General features: G+C 36.9%; 2 protein-coding genes across 4 annotated transcripts in view; one reads left to right on the forward strand and one right to left on the reverse strand.

Moving 5' to 3' along the window:
• Positions 1-17,088, forward strand: part of gabbr1a (gamma-aminobutyric acid (GABA) B receptor, 1a) — a 37,303-nt gene extending 20,215 nt beyond the window's left edge. Inside the window, exons 16-24 of the mRNA XM_056757162.1 lie at positions 3,064-3,214; positions 4,350-4,482; positions 4,663-4,779; positions 7,133-7,240; positions 7,460-7,553; positions 8,489-8,616; positions 11,848-11,976; positions 12,622-12,765; positions 13,282-17,088. Coding sequence (XP_056613140.1) covers positions 3,064-3,214; positions 4,350-4,482; positions 4,663-4,779; positions 7,133-7,240; positions 7,460-7,553; positions 8,489-8,616; positions 11,848-11,976; positions 12,622-12,765; positions 13,282-13,533 — 1,256 coding nt within the window. The 3' untranslated portion in view covers positions 13,534-17,088. The remainder of the gene's footprint in view (positions 1-3,063; positions 3,215-4,349; positions 4,483-4,662; positions 4,780-7,132; positions 7,241-7,459; positions 7,554-8,488; positions 8,617-11,847; positions 11,977-12,621; positions 12,766-13,281) is intronic.
• On the reverse strand, positions 3,052-21,545 carry LOC130428874 (tumor necrosis factor-like). Of its 3 annotated transcripts, none has more exons than XR_008907507.1 (5): positions 21,271-21,545; positions 21,134-21,161; positions 20,944-21,003; positions 18,386-19,911; positions 3,052-3,187 (listed from the first exon to the last, which is right to left on the reverse strand). XR_008907507.1 is itself a non-coding variant. In XM_056757163.1 (4 exons), exons 1-4 carry the CDS (start codon positions 21,442-21,444, stop codon positions 19,490-19,492), a joined length of 684 nt encoding a protein of 227 aa, XP_056613141.1. In that variant the 5' UTR covers positions 21,445-21,545; the 3' UTR covers positions 17,586-19,489. The 3 variants fall into 3 exon arrangements, 1 of the variants encoding a protein (XP_056613141.1); XR_008907508.1 differs by lacking the exon at positions 3,052-3,187 and adding an exon at positions 4,641-4,747; XM_056757163.1 differs by lacking the exon at positions 3,052-3,187 and having other exon boundaries at positions 17,586-19,911.
• Between the last annotated feature and the right edge of the window lie 259 nt (positions 21,546-21,804).

Consider the following 21,804-nt stretch of genomic DNA (forward strand, 5'->3'; position numbering starts at 1 on the left):
AAGGCCATGATGGTGATAGAGCAGGATTGTACACTAATCTCTGTGAATTTGTGTAAAATTCCCAAGCTAACCCAGTTGGAGATCAGACGAACAGCTCTTGCAGTGGTGTGTGGTCGATTGAAATGAGGACGAACTGTGTATGGATGTTTTTCGTCTAATCTAAAGTCATGTTCGAGTTCCATTTGATGTCTATTATTGAAGTCGTATGCAACCTAACTTTTGTAGACATAACGTGACCGCACAATAGAGGATATTTACAAATTAGATTTAATTTGTTCTTTTTTAACGCATTTTGGCAGATGCTTTTATCAAAAGCAATTTATGTTTCATTATACTATACATTCATTCTAAGTATATGCAATCCCTGGAATCGAACCCATGACCTTGGTGTTGCTAGCGTGGTGGTGCACTGCCGTTACAATGAATGGCGGGGAATGCAACGCTCAATATGGCAAAGGAAGTCCCGCCTAGCAAAGGAAGTCCCGCCTTTCAGCAAAATAAGCCAATCATCAATCAGTAAAGACTGACGATTCTCTGGGGGGCTCTGGTGAGGCGCTTGCCAGCCTGTGCGCAGGCGCAGGAGATGAGGTGACATTGAAAAAGGTGATTTTAAAGGCCGTTGCACATTGTGTCTGAAATTTGGGTCTGAAATTTCAGCACATTAAAAAATAAATACGATCTCACGTTGTGTCAATCGCAGTTACACACTGTCACTGATATTTTCGTCCGTCATAAAAAAATTTATACTGGGTGCGATTTTCTGTGTTTTTCGCATCTGTTGCAAGAATTGTGATAGGCGTTTTGACAATTCAGAGACACCGTACAAACGAGCACCAATTACGAAAAAACACATACAAATATTTCGAACTGTATGTACGAAGAACTTTAGCGCAATTAAAGCCAAGCAAACCAAAGTTATGATACAATTCATGTCATGTTTAATTATTGATCAGAAATATACTGTTTAAATGTGATTTTTTGCAGCGATTAAAAGAAAATCTGCCTTCCCCCATTTAAGTATATAGGACTGTGGATTTCGTATGACATAAATAGCTGAACTGAGGCATTGCAAACATGTCTGCCGAGTGGCACGACTTCAGTAAACGGACTTTGGGGCCGTGGTCTAACTACTGAGCTATAGAAAAGCACAAATGCTATTTGCTATGCTATCCTTCATATTCTGTTGTTCAGTTAGACACAGGATTTCAGGCTGGTCCTCATTCTCCTCTTTCTTCTGTTACCCTGCAATCTACTGTTTAATAAAGTCCCAAATAAGATTTGACATTGAATAAAATAGACCTTGAAGAGACTTTTCACAGCAGTTTCTAAACCATGTTTACCCTTTTAACAAGTTCACATCCTTTTCCTGTTTTCAGAAAAACTGAATTCTGAGTTATGACCTATTTAGTCCCTGCTTCCTCTCAACCCCATCCCCCCCCCCACCCTCTGAGAAAACCAGAGCATTGAGCTGGTGACATTGCTTGCCATTTTTTGCCCTTCATAATAATAGTAGAAGCAGATGTTCTATCTAAATAACCCAGAAGCTCTTCAGGGACCCGCTGGTTCTTGGTGGAGAGACTGTCTTTGAACACTGCAGAGTTAGGAGCGAGATACCGAAATGTCGATGTGTATTTTAATAGTTTTATGAAAATGTGGCATTTAAAACAAATAAAGCACGTTACCTCAGGTCATAGCGAGTGACTGGTGCGCCGGTTTGAACCATATGGCAGTGTCCTTGCTTTTCACCCATCTCTTGGTAGCTCCTGACAACCACTTTCTCCTCCAAATTGCTGTGGAAACTGATGTTAAGCCAGGTCTCCATAGCAACACCCTGTCCTGATTCTTCGATCAAGGGCGAAGGAAGGTTTACTGTGAGAATGTATATCAGCTCGCAGGACGTTCGCTCTCTCCTGCTCTCTCTCTCGCACAGTTTTTCTCACATTCGTACGGCCTGCATGTTTGAGTATGATTTGCTTTTGTATGACTGACGGTTAGGTGCAGGTGTGGGGTTAAGGGCTTCACTAGGCTTTTTTCCAATAATCCTGAATTTTTGTATGACTCACATGGTACGAATTTATACAAATTAGGGACTTCGTAGAATAGTTAAGAAGGTTGAAACACCTGTTTGTCTTATCTTAAAAGTATTCTCTTTTTTGCTTTCTTACACTGTACAAATTTGATTTGACAGAATTTTACTGTTATTTCATGAATACTCAAAAACAATATATACAGTAAGGCATGAATTTATAATTAAGAAACGTTTTTAAAGTAAAATGAAATATGATATTAAATCAAGTTTAAATAATATTATATAAAGGAGTGAAAGTGTTTTTCCACAGAATATGTGATAAAGTGAAGAACTGGTGTTGTCAGTGTATTTATGCAATAGCTTGAGCTCCAACTTAATCTTTCAGGGTGTGCACTCCTCTCCGCACAACTTTGATCTTCAGTCGTGTTAACCGAAATACTTATTTACAAGTCAGTTTTTAGCCTCTTCCAAATGCCTGTCTCCCAGATTTCATCATGTAAAATCACACACATTGTGCGTTCCCATTTTGCGATATTTCCATTGTTTGAAAGAAAAGCTTTTAAAACAAAGTAAAGCTTTGAAGTCACTACATCTTAACACGAATATTGTTATCGACCAATTTCATCAGTGTCTTTTTTTCTAAGGTCCACACAGAATCTGCCCTTATAAAAAATAAACCAGTATTCTTGAAGGTTGCACTTTTAGAGCAGCCCATTTCAACCCAGTAACCTTACTCATCTGAAAATTGTCTGTCAAAAAGTTCCATTATTATACCATCCTTACCATGTGATTTTGAAGTCTAACAGTGGAGAAGTAGCTAATGATCCCTGAACTAAGCTGGAATGCCTATCCTCTGCTTTTCAAAACTGTCAGGTTTTCTACGGTGAAGTCAATCTCAGATTATTCTCCTGCTTGTAATCATGTGTCTGATGTCATCGTTCTGTGATCTCTCCGCTCGGATACCCGGGTCTTCACCTGGGCGCTGTCTGGCAGCTATGTGGATGCTTTTGACAGTTTTGATCTGCTCTCAACAGGTGCCAGCCCTCCAGCAGACCAGACCATGGTGATTGAGGAGTTCCGGTATCTTTCTCAGAAGCTCTTTGTCTCTGTGTCTGTCTTTGCCGGACTGGGAATCCTTTTCGGAATAGTTTGCCTCTCCTTCAATATATACAACAGTAGTGTTAGGTTCGTATCCTACATCTACATACAAGTGTTCTGTAGTCGGTTAAAGGGATGGTTCATCCAAAAGTGAAAATTCGGTCATCATTTACTCAAGCTCATGTAATTTCATAACTGTACTTTATACATTGCTTTGTTCCGATGAACAAAAAGAAAGATATTTGGAAGAATGTCAATGTTGATACCATAGTAGGAAGAATGAAATGGTAGTCAATGGTGCCCGAGAACTGTTTGTATTCCTACATTCTTCAAAATTACTCATTATGTGTTCAACAGAACAAAAAACTATTTCCTACTATAGTAGTGGATGATGTCCCAGAACTGAAAATTGCTAACATTCTTCCAAATATCTTTCTCTGTGTTCATGAGAACAATGACATTTATACAGGTTTGGAACAACCTGAGAGTGAATAAAATGATGGCTGATTTTTCATTTTTGGATGAACTATCTCTTAACATTATGAAAATAATTTTGGGTTTATTAATATAGGCCTTATATTTACATATGTAAAATGTTTATAGTCAAGTTATTTTATGGCTCCCCTCCTCAAATAAACATCCCATATCAGAAGCTTCTGATGATATTGTATTTTACATGTTTATCATTTTATTTTTATATTTCAGACTTACTGTACAATATTAATATTATAATATTTTGTTCGGGGAATAGTTCACCCCAAAATTATATTATTCCTATTCATGTGTTCTAACCCTGTATAGGCCTGTAACTCTTTTTTGAAAATTTCTCAATAGTTTTGCGTCCATACAATGCCAATGTTTTTGGTTACAAACATTCTTCAAAATAACTAGTATTTTATTGTCTTCTGCACAAGAAAGGAAGTCAGACATGTTTAAAATGATATAAAAGTGAGTATGTGATGAAGATTTTTTTTGGGGGGGGGGTGAACTATGATCTTTGTAGGCTGGTTTTTCATTGACACTCTTAGATCTTAAAGTTAGATTTTTTTATAGATGATAAAAGAAGACCAAATAAGTTTTGTTTGTACGTTTTTCAACTTTAGATGCAACACCAGTCACAAAACAATCCTACAGCTCAGCAGATGACATTTCAGATTGCTCCTTGGAAATAAAGTAATATATCTGCACACTGAACTCTATTGTTTCATAACTTCCCTTACAGATACATCCAGAACTCCCAACCCTATCTAAACAACATGACCGCAGTGGGCTGCGTTTTAGCTCTGGCTGCCGTCTTTCCCATGGGCCTTGACGGCTTGCATGTTCATAGATCACAATTCCCAGTTGTCTGCCAGGTAGCTAGCGGTGTTTTCTTAGCTATTTATTGCTGTTTTCTCCCATTTTCTTTCCCTTGACCTAAGGGCACTGTGATGATTTGTTATAACACTGTGAGAGAATGCTTGCTCTGTAGCAAAGCTTTTAAATGAACTCTTTTCTTATCATTTATTTTGTGTCTCTCTCTCTCATTCTCTCAGTTTCGCCTGTGGCTGCTAGGGCTTGGCTTCAGTTTAGCCTATGGCAGCATGTTCACGAAGATCTGGTGGGTTCACACAGTGTTCACTAAAAAAGATGAGAAAAAAGATAAAAGGAAGGTAAGTTGCACTGGGGTTGGCACAAATTTTCAAGGAACCTAAAAAGTCATCATTTACTTACGACTGAGTTCCCAGCCTGTATGACTTAATTTAATCTTTAGACCTTATTTGAAGTTACTTATCATTTAAAGGGACATTTCACCCAGAAATAAAAATTCTGTCATCATTTCCTCGACCTCAGGTTGTTCCAAATCTGTATAAATTTCTTTGTTCTGATGAACACAGAGAAAGATATTCAGAAGAATGCTTGTAACCAGGAGAGCAGTTCTTGACCAACATTGACTACCAGAAAAATGACGATGGTATTCAAATGTGTCCCAGAACTGCTTTCCTACATTCTTCAAAATATCTTCTTTTGACTTCAACAGATCAAAGACATTTCTAAGCCCGATTCACATTTAGCGTCTTTAACCGCGTGAAAAATGCTAGCGCACCTCTTTCTCTTTTCAAATGACCCGCAATGCCCGCACGACACTCTAAAAAGTTGAGCTATATCCTTCTCAATGCGGCGTTGAAGGGCCTAGGAAATGTACAAGCCGCATGCATGTCGCAACCTAGTCACACCCTATTTGCGCACATCTGCCGCGCGTCTACATTTTAAATAATGAATATGCGTGTGGAAAGGATGCAAAATGTGAATCGGGCCTTAAGCAATTTTTCCTACTATGGTAGTCAATGGTGGCCAAGATGAGTTGGTTACGACCATTCTTCCAAATATCTTTCCCTGTTTTTATCATAACACATAAATGAATACAGATTTGGAACAACTTGAGGGTGAGTAAATGAAGACATTTTCATTTTTTGGGTGAACTGTTCCTTTAAATTATGTTAGGTTTTCCCTACTAGCTTTCCTCTATGGCTCAGTGGTTAGAGCATGGTGCTAGCAACGCCAAAGTCATGAGTTCGATCCCAGGGGATTGCACGTAGTCAGAAACAATGAAATGTAGGTTGTTTTGGATAAAAGGACTGGCAAATGCATACATGTAAATGTACACAAGTCAATAGTTCGCTTTCTTTTTGGGTTTGGAAACTCTTATGCAGCATCCATGCCCATTTACTCTAATAGTAGGGAAAATAACATCTTAGATTTTTTGCGTTACACAAAAAAATAAAATGATATCGAAGCATTGCAACAAGCCGCCTAATTGGCAGCTAATGGCATAAACTTTGCTTGAACTGTGTTTCACCACTGGGGTCAGCATTTGCAAGAACCTTTGGAGAAAAGTCATTTTTGTGATTCCATTTGGTGACGGCAGTGATGCAGAAACAAGTGATGATCGGGCCATACGCATTTTGCACCTCCTCACAGTTCTTCAACGATCTCATGGTTCGGAGAACTTTGCAGAATCGGCACACCGACAAAAAGGGGGATGCACTCGTGCCGTTTGTTCAGCGTTATCTACTGCATATTAAAGAATCCCACACAGCTGACTCTACAACATTAGATGAGGTTTCCCTGCATGAAATAGGGGAGAATCTTATATCACAGACCTCTCTCTCCTTCTTTCTATCTCACATACATAATGTTCTACATAACTATCCATTTCACCGCAGCGCAGCGCAACACAAACCCACACTGACACATTTTCAAGCGCACTATTAGCATCTCGACACATGTCCTGAAGCGAAAAAGAAACGACATCAGGGAAAACCTAAAACCTCATCCAATGACGACCAGATTACCCCAACTATAGAAAATCTATGAATATGGATGAGCATTAAAATGTTTTTATCCGACCTTCAGGGGGCTTTAATATTCAAGTGCTCTCCACAACGAATCAGGGTGACTTTCAACTCTCATGATGTCCGTAATAGGGCAATTTGCCTAAGTGGTTCGACAGCACTTGAAGAAAGTTTTGTGCTTAGGCAAAATGTGCTAGAAACAGGGCTCTCGGGTCATTTCACGGCATTTCGGTGAATGAGGAAGAGGAGAAAATGTGCTGTTGAGCTCCGTTCTATGCCATTTTTCCAGTCTGGGCGCCTGCAGGGAGCTGGCGGCCACGGATTAATGGACGAACGGGAAATGAAAATAACTTTATATTTGTTACACATGTTTGCTGATGATTGGCATTCCACCTTCCAGTTACCCAGCATACATCGGGGTGTACGTGACTGTTAGAGCAATTTAGTCTTTACCATGACAGAAATATAAACATGTGATTCAGAACTGCATCTTTAAGGCACTGGCTCTCTCTAAAAAAATTAAATTACCTTACATTAAAATTTTCTGTCATTATTTAGTCACATTTATATTTTTACAAAAAAAATGTTTTGTTAAATGTGTGACCACATCTAAACGTTGCTTTTATTTTACATTTACTGTGGAGACGTTACATCTTTTTATTTTCTGCAGCACTTGGAACCGTGGAAGCTGTATGCGACAGTCGCCGTTCTGCTCTCTATCGATGTCCTCTCTTTGCTTATCTGGCAGATCGTGGACCCATTGCACATCACTGTGGAGGTCTGGTGACCCTCTCTAAATTTTTGTTGTTGTTGTTACAGTGATTTTATGATGTGGCTCCTTTGAGATGGCCATTTTTGCAGAGCAAGCACATGAAAATAGGTGTTAATGGTAAAGGTTTGTAGTGCTGTGCACCTCTGCAATGACCTCAATCTCTGTCCTTTAAAGTGTGCTCTCTCTCTCTCTCTCTCTCTCTCTCTTGTTTTTCACCCTAAGCAGAAGTTCACTAGAGAAGCTCCAAAAGTAGATCTAGATGTGTTGATTCAGCCTCTTCTTGAGCATTGCAGTTCAGAAAAGATGAACACGTGGCTTGGTGTGTATCCAGTACTTGTCTTCTTGCTCTCTCTCTTCATTCCTGTTTCTCCATACTTAGATCACACTAGTTGTGTCACATCGCTTTAACTATTGGTTGTGCTTAGGGATTTGTTTTTAATCTTCACATATTGCTCAATATATTAAAGGTTTAGATTTAAAACGGTTCAATATTTAGGAGTTACTGTTAGGAGTTATTTTATTATCTGACTACTTCTCACTTTGGACTTTATTAATGAAATTTAAATGAATAAATTGTTGAATGCTGGAATCCCTCCTCCCATTGATTTTATTCCCCTCACACTAACACACTATCTCTTCCTCACACTCTCTCTTCCTACACTGACTTCATATCAGAGCGCCGCAGTGTAAAATTACATTTTGCGGGTCAGAGCACAGGTCTGTATCTCATAGATCGACTTTCGCAAACTGTACAGGATGATATTACAGTGGAAGAACCTTTCCTGAACTCAATATAAGATTAAACTCTACTAATATGGTCCATTTCCTCTCTTTCACTTCCTTATTTTTCTCCTTTATTCGTTCAGTTATTTTTGTATAACATTGTATAGTCAAATAGTGTTTCAACAAACAACATAGTTCCAAAATGTCCCCAATATGCCCAGTTTTTTATGTTCGTAGCAAATCTTTTGTATAAATTTTTATGTCACCTGCCTTAAAATGTTACCCCTTAGAAAAATGTTTTTCGAACACATTGGAATTCAGTCTAGTTAATATAAAACGGCTTCAAAATAACAACTTGTTTTTAGAGATGATGACCATTCTGTTATTCTGAACCTTTCGTAATTTTTTTAATTGTATTATCCCCCCTCTTTCACTAAACCAATACTGCTACTGTATACAGTATAACGTGGAAGTGGAGGCTTAAACCTTTGAATGCATTCACCGTGACTAATGATGAACATTCCCCCTCAGGTGTGGTGTATGGCTACAAGGGTCTTCTCTTGCTGTTGGGAATATTTCTTGCCTACGAGACCAAGTCCATCTCCACGGAGAAGATTAATGACCACAGAGCAGTTGGCATGGCCATCTACAACGTAGCTGTAAGTCGTTCTCCCGGCTCTTTCTATTTTCACTGCATATAATGTTCTCTCATGAGGTGACAGCGCGTGATGTGCAAATTGGTGAAATTCATGAGACTGTTGTAATATTTCATATAGTAAAGTATATGTGACCCAGTCTTTTAAAATATGTCCCAAAATCTAATTTTGAGGCGAGCATCAAAGTTTGATTTTAACCATTAGTTTCACTATGATTTCAATTTTTGACATCACCTTACTTAGTCAATATTAAAGATGTTAAGATTACATTTTGACAGAATGATCTTTGAAATTATATAGACATTAAAAATGATATTTTAAACTAACTAAATAAAAAAATGGACCGTGGTTCCACACAACAGAAATATATATTTTTTTTTTAACTAAACTGAACTAATACAACCATTACTGAATGACTTGAATCAATTAAGTTCACCCTACTAAAACTATTTTAAGTAAAGATAACATTTTTCATTTTTTTATTAAAGTGACTGAAAATCTGGTTAGCAGGCCCCCAACCCAAGAACATGCTCTTCACTTTACCACAATGGTAAACCCCCCCAAAACATAAACATAGAAATCCCCGTTTCATCATTTTGATAAAAGATGCATAAAACAACATTTTATTGCAACTTTTACTCTCCTTATTCAGCCCCGTGCATAGCATGATGGGAAGCGGAAATCCTGTTCCTAGTTTCTAAAACGCTACTTTAATACAACTAAATTAATCGACGTATAAAAAATAATTATAATATAAAAATAAAAATAATTTTGTTGAGTTAACTTGATTATTTAAGTAAATTGAACAAGCATCAAAAATTGTTTGATCTACCTGATCGAATCTTGTTAATTTCCAATGTAAACATTTAGTAAAGTCAAAGTATTACCACTTTTATTCCAGTTAACACAATGCAATTGTGTTTGAACATAAAACTTAATACAGTGGTGTAACAACAAAATTAATTATTTAAATAAAGTGAAGTGAAGAATATCGTACATTGAAGTGAAGAATATCTTTTTTTTGTCGGTTTCATCGGATGCACATGCCTGGACTGAATTTTTTATATTTCAATTATATTAATATTTATATTAATATATATTCAAGTTTTATTATATATTAATTGTATTCAATTCAATTAAAACTACTCAACAGTTATAGATTCTTTGCTTTTCTGATTGAAGTTAAGTTTGGGCCAAATAACCTTTATTTATGTTGTTGCCACTGAAACTGATTTTATGTAGAAAACAGTAAATCACAGAAAATGACTTAAGCTGGGTTTACACAGACTGTGTCACATATATACACTGTGGGCCCAAAAATCGCAGACTACATCAAAAGTTTGTATTTGTAATCAAATTTGAACCTAGTAATAAAACAAAAAGTAAACAAATTCTGCACTTTTTCAAGACAAAACATAATAATGTGTTCCATTGAAACATGTTAAAGTGATAGTTCATCCAAACATTTTGTCATCCTTTACTCACTCTCTGTATATATTAGTTTATTTAAATAAATTTGTTTGTTCTGATGAACACAAAGAAAGATATTTTTTAAGAATCAAAGGTGCAAGGTGCTCTGTTTTCCTAAATTCTTCAAAACATCTCATTATGTGTTCAATACAACAAAACATTTTTTATCCTACTATGGAAGTGGATGATGTCCCAGAACTGAAAATTGCTACCATTCTTCCAAATATCTTTCTCTGTGTTCATCAGAACAAAGAAATGTATACAGGTTAGAAACAAACTGGGGGTGAGTTAAGGATGACAGATTTGTCATCTTTGGATGAACTATTCCTTTTAAATCCATTCCTTTACTGTATATTTAAATGAGTGTCTACTGTAAAATAATCCCTACACTATTAAGATTTACTGTGATGAGTGAAATGTTCTTCTTTAATGTATCCACGTCTATATTTATATAGAAAACATGTTGCCTGAGCTTTTTCTTTGGCCCTTCTCTGAATGAGGTGTTGATTGCTGTCGCTTTGTGCCGCTCTGAGTCGCTCAGTTGCTTGCAAACAGTTTGATTCCGCCAATAACTCCAAGTGCTTTGCTGGAGGATTTGCATAATTGCACCCATTTGCTAAAACTCAGACTAAAACATCTTAATGAGGAAACAAGCAACACTTCGGAAACAAGCAACACTTTGCAGGAAACGTGAACAAGATTTCAGCTTTGCCTCCGTCCTACAGCTATTTAAAATAACATCAAACATCGCTTTGAAGCTTCTCGAGTCAAATTAACAAAAACAAACAGATTGGGAAGAAAAGTCATAAATGAGATCCAATTTAATCTCAATTATGTATTGTACACAGAATTGAATCAGACACAATAGAAAAATAGAATGTGGGATGTTTTGCTGAATGTGTGTTTCCATCAGAAATAGTATTGTGTGACTGAATAGACCAGAGTCAGCTCTAGTGCTTTAAAAGTCAAAGTTAGAGTTATATATAAGTCAAAATAGAGTTTATTGGGGCTCTAGATATTGTTTTAACTCTGCCTGTTTATTGCTCTGTGCTATTACTGTGTTGGATTGTCTTGGGCAGTTAATAGACAGTATTTTCCTGCAGTGTTCGCGAGATATGACTTCCACTTTGTCATAGAAGAGAATCTCATTGCCAAAATGACCTGTGTACTTTCATCTTTTTCAATTGCTCTCCTCTCCGTCCTTCGCTTTTTCTCAGAATGTCTGTATCATCTGTTTTCGCCTCTTAATATCTTCTGTTCAGTGCTGTGTCTACTCTGGATTTTTTCTTAAAGGTCATTTCTGCCCTCTAGTGGTGTTGCCTGTTTAGTGCACCGAGGTCTGTGCCTGAAACCTAAAGGAAACTTTTTGCCACTCAGTTAGTTTGACTTCAGAACAGTATGCAGCTTCAGAACTGATTTGAGAATGCCTTTTAAATAAGAATTTTAAAATTAAATGTTAATTGAATCAGCAAACAGAATGTAGAATTGTGATTCAATATTTGAATAGGAGTAGAATAGCAATGAAACATTTTTTTAACCAAAAACCATATTATCATAATACATGAGGTCCTTTTAAGATACATCCCATGATATTAATAATAATATAATACAAAAATAAAAAATACAACTGTTTTCTATAGCATCATAATTTAAAAAAGGGACATATTAGTGAGTTTACATCTTTTGATGGCTTCGTCAGATGCTAGAATTGTGTACAAAGGATTTATCAGCACATTTGAACGTTTATTCAATTTCTCTCTTCAGGTGCTGTGTATGATAACTGCTCCAGTGACCATGATCCTCTCCTCTCAGCAGGACGCTTCATTTGCATTTGCGTCTCTGGCCATCATCTTCTCTGTTTACATCACTCTCGTGGTTCTTTTTGTGCCTAAGGTCTGTGCATTCACACTACGCTCATGAACTTTCTACCACTTCCACATTCATGTCTTTTTGGGGTCACTAGTTTCTCATTCAGGCCTTTCCCTTTTCATAGCTGTTAGTGCATTAGGTGAAGTTACGTTTCGGTCTGAATAAGAGTCTTGTTTTGTTTCCTGAGAAGAGTGAAGTGACCTTTGTTTAAAATATGTAAAGTTCATGAACCGAAACGGCTGTTATTAGAAAAGTTTATTGATGTTTTTATCTGGTATTTTAGATTGTTATTACACAGCTTTCTAAAACACTTTATGTGCATCGACAACTGTTAATTGTTCTAATCTAGCTATGCTAGTTTCGTGTTACTTGTTTTGCTCCGTGATTATTCCTGATCTTGATTCCTCTTTGTTTTCTGTTGATAACTTTCTATTTCGGTTACAAAGAAACACAACAGAATCGCAAACAAACACTCAAGCAGAATCAACAAATTCTCCCATCCTTAAATATTCTTATCTCGTATCAGTCATCCATTTTCAGTACAATGGACAATCACAATTTGATTCAAGAGTATTTTTATGTTTGTTAAATGTGACCATTTGGAAATTTTCACATTTTCTTCTTCTTGAAATTGCCCTCTTGAAAAGATCTCATTGGTTGTTTCTGCAGATACGTCGTTTGATCACTCGTGGCGAGTGGCAGTCAGAACAGCAGGACACCCTAAAAACTGGATCCTCCACAAACAACAACGAAGACGAGAAGTCACGACAGCTAGAGCGCGAGAACAGGGAACTCCAGAAGATTGTGCAAGAGGCACGCGTTTTAATCTCTTCTTCCATCCGTCACTTCTTTCCTCTGCCCATCTGTACACAGCCTGTGTTGTGCTAATTGACATAATAATAGACTAAGAAATGAATGAGATCCCAGAAATCTGCTGGAGAGATCATAAGCTTCCTTTTATTTTAATATAAATATGTAGTGTAACATGTAAAAAGGGGGACATGAAAGGTATATTCTTAAAGCAACTCATGTAAACACCTTAATCGTTATATTAGCTTACTCAGAATAAGGCAAATAATTAGATTACTGATGTCCATGTAAACGTGGTCACTGATGACATTAATTTAACTTAAAATTTTGTGTGAACTATACCTTTAGGCAAAACATAAGCACCAAAAAGTAGTAGCAATTGATTTGACTCATGCTCTGTATTTAAAAATGTATGATGAAACCAAAGCTGACTTTGTATGAGGAGTAGCCCAAATTTACATGTCAGTAAATGATGACAGAATTGTTATTAATGGTCTCCAAAAATAATCTTTCACACAGAAGGAGGAAAGAGTGACAGATCTTCGGAATCAACTCGCGGAACGTCAAGCCTTGCGTTCTCGCAGACCCACGTCCGTCCAAAATCAGAACCAAAATCACAGCGTTCCTTCCACTCAGACGGCCCCACCAAGCTACACAGATAAACAGTCTCTGCCTTCATCCTTCTCCAATTCCTCGAACCTCTACCAGGGCGAAGGCAAACTGAGCCGAAACAACTGCCACAACAGCCGGTTGCCCCTCCTGTACAAATGATTCAAGGCTCCCGATTGGATAAATCTCGAGAAAGCAAGTAGTGTCTGTTAACCTGTTGTTTATGAACTCTCTCTTTATTTTTAAGTTGATACCTTTTGGCTTCCTGAAATTCCTTGTGACTTCCTATTTATTTACTTTTTGAGTTTCAAAAACATATTTATCGAAATACTTTAACTAAAACTACAAACATTCTGTGTTGCACAGTCAAGGTAATATAATATTTAATTTATAGGTGTATGTATATAATTAACCAATGATGTCAACAAACAGGAGTCCATTAGTCAAACTTATTAACAGCCTTTGTAGGTTGGACGGTGCTAATTCAAAGAATCCGAGCTGGTGTCCGGTTGAGTTTAGTGTCAGATAGATGTGCGTCAGAAGTTTCGTTCGTTTGTGTTTTGATGTTATTTTGCCCTTGAGCATAATACCTAGATCTGAGTTCCTCAAGGGGAACTGACTGTTTCTCAAACTGGACCGTTGAAAATTCCTTTGGATAAAAGTGTCTTTTAAACACTAGGACAAGATGTTTAGAAAGGAGTATCCGGCTGCTGGAGCCAGATCCGGTCAAACGTTTCTTTGAATTATTTTGGTGAATGTCAGCGAAGGAGGAGTGCGTTTGAAGGTGTCACTTTAATCAGACCGACCTCGCATTGTGCGACAGAGGGTATCAGAGGCTCTTTCTCATCCGGCTCACTATAGAAAGGTTTTAGCTGAAGCTGTGATATACTTCTGAAGGTTTTTCACCTGAGTCTAGTCGATACTCTGGCATACTTCCATACTATATAGTAGGCGAAAATCTTCAGTCAGGAATAGTATGTCCGAAACCTTAGTATGCAAAAAACAGTAGGCGAGAAATACCCGGGTGGTCTTCAACTTACATATAGCGGAAAACTTTAAGGCGGACATCTGTTTTTTATGTAAGGGCCTATAAATTACTTTCACAAAACTAAATTATGTTTTTATAAACGCTCATGTGTAGGTTGTAGTTAGTACATCATAGGTCAAAGAGCATACGGATCACATGGCCATATACTACTCCCAGTCATAGCACATACTGTTTCAACGGCCAGTAGGTAGTTACTTATTCAAATTCAGTACGTACGTCACAGTATGCGATTTCGGATGCAGCCTCTATTTCTTTTAATAATTTTCCCGATAAATCCTTACGGCTGTTCCTGTCTCACTCTCATAATTCAATCTGTAGAATAACAATAGATAACAGTGCAATGAAATTACATGAAATAAGATTTTTTTCTTAAACAATCATGGTGGGAAATAGTCCTGATAAATGTATCACTAATAACAGTTTGCTTGTCAGAAAGTTTGTATTTTGTGAGTCTGTCACAGTTCACTTGGAAATGAAGCACAGGTCTTAAACAGCTTCTAAGGCTTTCGCACATTGCAGCCCAGATTTGTCACACACCAAGCCACCTCTATTTTCTAACAAGTTGTATAAGGAAGATTTGCTTTGAAATAACTACATGTTGTACTTCATATGAAGAGCTTGGTTCCAAAATCATGTTTTTTATTGTGCAATCCAATGAATATAAATCAAACTGCACTTGGTTTGTTTTGATTTAAGCCATAATAACACAAAAAATACAGCTAACTAACACAATAAATATATGATGACATAATAAAATCATGTTTTTGGAACATTTTTAAAAACTGACTTCATTTTGGAACCAAACTCTTCATATATAGGCCTATAGGAAAATACATACTAAATACATGTACAAATAATACTGTTGTATTGCTTAAAAGTGAATATAAACTTGTTTTCTTTATTTAAGGTCTGAAAAATACAGAGCATCCTTTCTCCAGTTCTCATTTTCTGCAAATAAATGCAAACATAATTGTATTTGAAATTTGGGAGGAATATTGTTAGTAGTTCACGGAATAAAAAAAAGATCATTACCCAAACACATACACATAAATAGTAAATTCAGAAAAAACTAAAATAATTTTGAAATGGTCTACTAGTTTTTCCCGCGGCTGTAGATATCTGTAAACATTGTTGCTGAATTCTAATCGATGCCTAGATCCTACAGATTCCTGGTCTGTGCAATATATTTGTTTTTACTTTTTTATTAAAAAAATAATTTTGTGGCTCTAACAAATGGGAGTACAAACATATAATCTACAGCAGTAGTCCTCACCTGTTTTAGTTAAAATTTAAACTATACAATGTACATTATCTACCGCACACAATATCAAACCTGTAATCATCATTTAATGAAGCCTTCTTCATGGTTTTCAAGGATGATGGCATGTCAAACAACCTGCCTGTTAGCATAAACCTAATATGGCTAAATTCTGCCAAGTAACAAGTTCATTTGAGCCATATTGAGTTTCATGATCTTTGAAGACAACAACACAGTATAGAAAGTGTTTTTTCTCTTCTTTTGAAAAGTTATATAGCTCGGTTATTTTTCTATTCTAAATGCATAAATACATAGTTAAATGCATTCGCATTCAACATTTTCTTTCGTTTTTCTTTACCCCTGACTAATGCGATCAGAGCAGGCTTGAGAAGTGACTATTTATTTGCGTTGTGTGTCTATGTGTATATTAAATGTACAAATTATACAATGTATGATAACGTCTTTTGTACGATTTCAATATCACGTAGACGGCCATTTCTTTGCATTTAAATGGATAAATTTGATACGTGGAAGCTTTCCCATTAACTGTTTTATTATTCTTAAAAACAATTTGACAAAATAATTTATGAACACTGTCACAATTGCAAATTTCATAACTACTATAACTGGTTCACAAATGCCCGACTCCCATTTTTGCAGTTACGGGTTGAGTCAATGCTTAGAATTTTGCACTTGTGGACAATCTCTATCTATACTTACATTTATTACAATATTGTTGTGATTACTAATATCCTTTTTCTTTTCTTCTGGTGAGACAATCACATACTGTTTAACAATGTTTACACAAAAATACAATATTTGGATTTGTTTTTCAGACAAAACTGTGCATTGATGCATGTTTCATCGTTGTATCTTTACCACTGAAAAGTACTCATGTATAAACTATCAAGTAACAAGCAATGATTCATTTGACAAGAGTAGTAGGCTAAAGCACATTGTTTTCCCTCTAGTATACTAAGCATTCTAGTAATGTAGCTCAGGGTGTGTGACTATATACTGTATAACACTTGACACACTGTAAAAGTACAATCTGTAATTACTGAAACAGTGCCTTTTGTACTCATTTGAGTGGATCTTCCATTGTAGAGATCTGAGTGGAGTCACCATTGACATGTGAGGGTTTGGTATAATAAGGCACTTATTTCTGAAGGCCGTACAGTTGCAGCAATTACCGATTTCCCTTTTAAATGTACTGTTTCTTGTCAGGTGTGTGCACTATACCACAAGGAATTTTTTAATACTTCCAGATGTCTGTAAGTCATGTAATTAAGTCCCTTGTGATTTTGGAAAGGACATAAATGAATCTATTATGTATGCTTTAGAAAGTTTCTCTAAATATGCAAACGTTCTGGATGTCAACATTCAATAAACTCATTATTTTGCACTGAGAGTACTGTCTGTGATATGAGCTGTTTTGTGCACCACTCATCTCGAACAATAACAGATGCACTACCATACAAATTTTGTTCATCTCAATAGCAAGGCCGATTTGATGCATAGCCAACGATACATTAAACACACATATGAAGCAGCTACCGATGCGATTCATCACTATTACGATGCAGTGAGATCTGATTGATACACAATGCGATTCAATGCAATAGGATGCAATGGAAGAATATATAATGCAATGCAATCCAATACGGTACCCTTGCTGAAAAAACAATAGAACTTTGCCCAAAACACAGATTAATATATATATATATATATATATATATATATATATATATATATGTATATATATATATATATATATATATTAATTGTTTTAATAGAAATTGTATTGGTTTTAATGTCTACTGGTATTTATGAACTCTTATAAAACACCGTTTAATTTTATGACTATTAGAATAACCAAAACACAATACAAAAGGGGATTTTGTAATGGTTACCAAGGTGCCTCCAGACTTCTAACGCAGGGGCACTTTCACAAACAGGTCTTGACTTGGTGGAGGTATTGGAAGCCTCGTTCTCTGTAACCCAAATATGTTAAAAAATAAAAAAAGATTGGATCGGTTATTGCGTTGGAACAAGCAGAGCTTTATAGTCAGCGGAGAGTGAAAAACGTTTTAATCGTTTGCTAACTCGACGTCATGCTAGCGGTAGTGGTTCCGCTAGTAGCTAGCAGGCAAATGATAAATCTATTTCATTCCGTTTTTATATCACAGTTTTGCGCTACCTATCAATGGTGTCCCACACAAACGGATTACCTGTCCCACGTTTGGTTTGTTGGGTGGTGGTCACCCTACTTGGAATCCGATGCACAACTTTTTAAATCGATGCATCGCACCGTTACCTTTTATTCCGATGAACCGATGCTAATCGATTAATCGATAAATCTTCCCATCGCTAATACAAATATCACGGAAATATGGAGTGAGACCTGTATGTGTGAACAGCCATTAAGAACAATTGAGCGGTCTGTGCAGCAAAATAATAAATAACTGTGGAATAAAGAGAGGTTGGGGACGTCGGAACGTGGTTCCAGGTAAATTAGAATTCGGTCGTTGAATAAAAATCTACATTTATCAAAAAAAGACAGGAATTTAACCACATTAAAAGTATGTTTGTATTGGGTTGCCAAATAACGTTCAGCGAATATAGTCGCTAACAGGGACAAGAAGATAATACGTTATAGTATGTGGTTGCATCCGCATATGATCATTTATTCATGTGACGTCACTCACCTAGGGGAACACCCCGCTGACTGGGAAAAATGAAGAGCACAAATGTTTCCAATGTCTTAAAAATGCCAAAGGGCAGTGCGCTTAATGCACACTAAACCCACACTAGTTTGAATACCGCTTCGGAGCGGTAATAAGGCTAAGCGTATCCCATCATGCATCATGTTCTGGATAAGAATCATGAGACGTTTTGCTCGGGTCTCGTGAGATGTTGCCGAAAGCTTTCTAGTGTATTACTTTTTGAGGTTATATCTTTATTTATTGAAATTTTGGATAACGTGTGCTTTTCTTTGTTTTTGTTATTTGATACAATACAAATAAAGTGCTATACAAATTAACTAAACTATATAATACAATTACATACAATTTAGTAGTAAAACGTAGTGTTACATATTTTATTGGTGAAAACTCCAGAGTTATGTATTTTGTAAATCTGCTTTTTATGTCAAAATTAGAAACCCAACATTAATTAACGTTATATGTTTACACTTGCTAAGTGTCCCATCGGGTTAGAAATACAGCATCCTCACTTGGGATTTTCAAAGCCACCAGAATACTAGTGTCTAAGCAGTAGTCAAACACAAGTAGTCAAGCGGTCAAGTGCAAAGACCCGCATAGAACGCAATCTGCCAAAAGTGGGGTAAGTCACATGACTAAAATCATTTTAGTGAGCACCATATAGACTGTTTCAACTTAACTTGTGGTTGTGTTTGACTAGTGTCTAATAATATTACTTTATATTTTATTTATGTTAATATTATTTAGTATTATTATTACTGTTACTTTAATTGAATTAAATATTTTTGTATGTTCATTTTATTAAATAAACAATTTGTTGAATGGGTCCTGTAGTTCAGTTGCAGTTGCAGTTTACACAAACCGTTTGGTATACTGACATCTAGATGTTGAGCTTGGTATCAGAGTCTAAATTCTAAATACTGGAGTGACAAGTTTAGCCAAGAAACGGTTCTTGGCGTCTTTTGATTGTTATCAGAAATAATCTACAGGCACTCAATTGTTTGTGAATGTGTATCGGAAGTTCAGTTTACCGTCTATATTTATGACGGTAAGAGACCTTTCGTGCAACTACTTTTACCATAATTTAGTTCACAGTGCAAACAGTCCAAAGAATGTTTTTGAAGAATCATCATCAATGTAATCTTCATAGTTGGTTGATGTTGACAGCCTGTCGCCCTGCAGAAGCTTAAAGACAGCGCCGAGATAGATTGTGCTGTACGTTATCTTCTTATTCTTTCCTGACTGGCAGATAAAGTGGCCAGAATCCTGCAGTGGTATTTGTGCACCCATTTCATCTGAATACCGCAAGATACTGTGGCTTAGGAACTTCTGCGTTTCACCATCTCGATCCTTTTTGCACTGTACACCATAGGCCACCTGGCTGTACACGAAATAAAGGCCATCAACTGGAATGTGAATCTTGTTGTCAATCAGTTTAAGGCCGCCTTGCTCAAAGGACTGCTTCCCTCCGCTGACCCACTTCATTGACTTTTTAGTTTGATTTAGCTCACCTGCGAAGAGAGACGAAAAATGTTTCAGAAGATGACCCCAGGCACTTAGCAGTTAATAATACTAGTATTGTATTTAAGCGGCCCTGCAACAGTGTTTCATGCATTCTGACTTCTTTACAATGTTAAACGTGCTGTCTTCTCACACTTAACATGGTAAACTTGTCAAAAAACGAGTTAGGCCTATTACGTAGTATTTGTGTGCTGGAAACACGCCCCCAGTGAATGTACAGGTATCATTAAGTTATTTTCCAACATATAAATCTATTGTGTAACAATTTTTTTAGTCCCTCATTGGACAATTATCCTAGAAAAGCACGCGGCACGGCCATACAACAGCAAGGAGAGCAGGAGAAGGAGCATGCGCAGGTGTCACTTTCGCTTGTAAGAAGGAGAGAGAAGGCGCATACATTCGCAAAGTTCAGGTGTTTGTTTGTTCACTGCATTTGGGTGATGAATGTTTGTAAACTGTAGATCTAACGCTGGATTTGGAGTTCATTTGAAACTGATATATGGAGCCGTCCCAGCGCTAAAAGATGCTGGACAGGAACCGCATGCGGTGACTGAAACTTATGTCTGTGTTTTGTTGACAATGGGTGCGCATGGGCTTTGGTTCAGTCTACCCCTCCCCCCCGCACACTCCGTATTTTTTTTGAAAGAATCGTAAAGCTGTATCTATCTTTTATAAATGTGATCAAACTAAATACTTTTCGAAGATACGACTATAGGTCCTCACGATTAATATGAGATTGGCAGAAACCCTGTCTGTAACGCCCGCTTTAATACTCTATGTCCTATAGGAAAAGCAAGCAAGATAATGTTTGTTGAAAAGTAAAAACCTACAATTGCATTCCTTTTCTAACAACTGTCCACATCTGTCTGTTTCCCCTTTAACAAGCTGGCATTTTTTGACTCTGGTGAACTCCAAAATGCCCCACTTTATCAACCCAACTGAACTCAGTCTCTTGTAATGAGAACCCATGATGTGCGATTGGTGTACACATAAGTCAAAGACATAGGTTGAGATGAACTCACCATGTAAATGAATGGCAGCCTTTGTGCGCTTAGCGGTTTCCTGTAGGACTTGTCGATGCTCTGTTAAGAAGAGGATTGGGATCCGTTTCACATGTTGCTAGTCATAGCTAATTAATCATTTTATTATCACAATGACATAGGTATGGCTAAATATAATGCTTAAAAACATAATGCTGGGAACATTATTTACCTGATGCCGTGCTGATTTGTTCTGCTTTCTGTAAAAGACATCAGAAGTTTATTCAGAGCTTGTCATGCATTGAGACCTCTCTATTAGTTCAGGTTCTTTAATAATTGTTACTTCCCACACTAAAGTTTTGCTCTTACCATTAAATGCCAGGGAAAGAATACAGAAGCCGCTATGCAGAGGCCGAGGAAGACGATTACGGCAAACGTCTTCCATATCCAACATCGAGAGGACTTGACCTGTATGGGTACCACAGTTTTCAGACCCTCTACGCCAGCCTTTGGAACTACTACAGTTGTTTCGTATTTTGCCATGGTGTTATTTTTCTTAGATGTGTTCCTTTTAGTGATACATTTGTTCGTGAAATTCTCTGCTTGATTTTCAGTATATATATGGTAAAAAAGGGGAAACTCCAATCCTGCCAGTGCACAGCCAATTTGAGGAACAGATGTTGGTTTCAACAGAGAAAAAACATCACCGGGTTACAAACCCCAATGGTATCCTCCTCTGTGCATGCAAACTTTGAAATAATTAGTTTGACATAAAAAGCAATGCGTTATGCTCATTGATTGATTGTCTGTGTCAAACACAGACTATCCTGTACATTGAACATAAGTACGACCTAACACAACCTTAGTGGGCCAACACAGTGTAAAACCTGTAATCCAATGTAG

This window comes from Triplophysa dalaica, chromosome 9 (assembly GCF_015846415.1).
Source record: "Triplophysa dalaica isolate WHDGS20190420 chromosome 9, ASM1584641v1, whole genome shotgun sequence".
Lineage (NCBI taxonomy): Eukaryota > Metazoa > Chordata > Actinopteri > Cypriniformes > Nemacheilidae > Triplophysa > Triplophysa dalaica.

Coding starts and splice junctions, on each gene's coding strand:
- LOC130428874 (XM_056757163.1), bottom strand. CDS start 21,444: ATGGCAAAATACGAAACAACTGTAGTAGTTCCAAAGGCTGGCGTAGAG. Junction 21,004..21,133: donor ACAAATCAGCACGGCATCAG/GTAAATAATGTT, acceptor TCTTCTTAACAG/AGCATCGACAAGTCCTACAG. Junction 19,912..20,943: donor GGCTGCCATTCATTTACATG/GTGAGTTCATCT, acceptor CTCTCTTCGCAG/GTGAGCTAAATCAAACTAAA.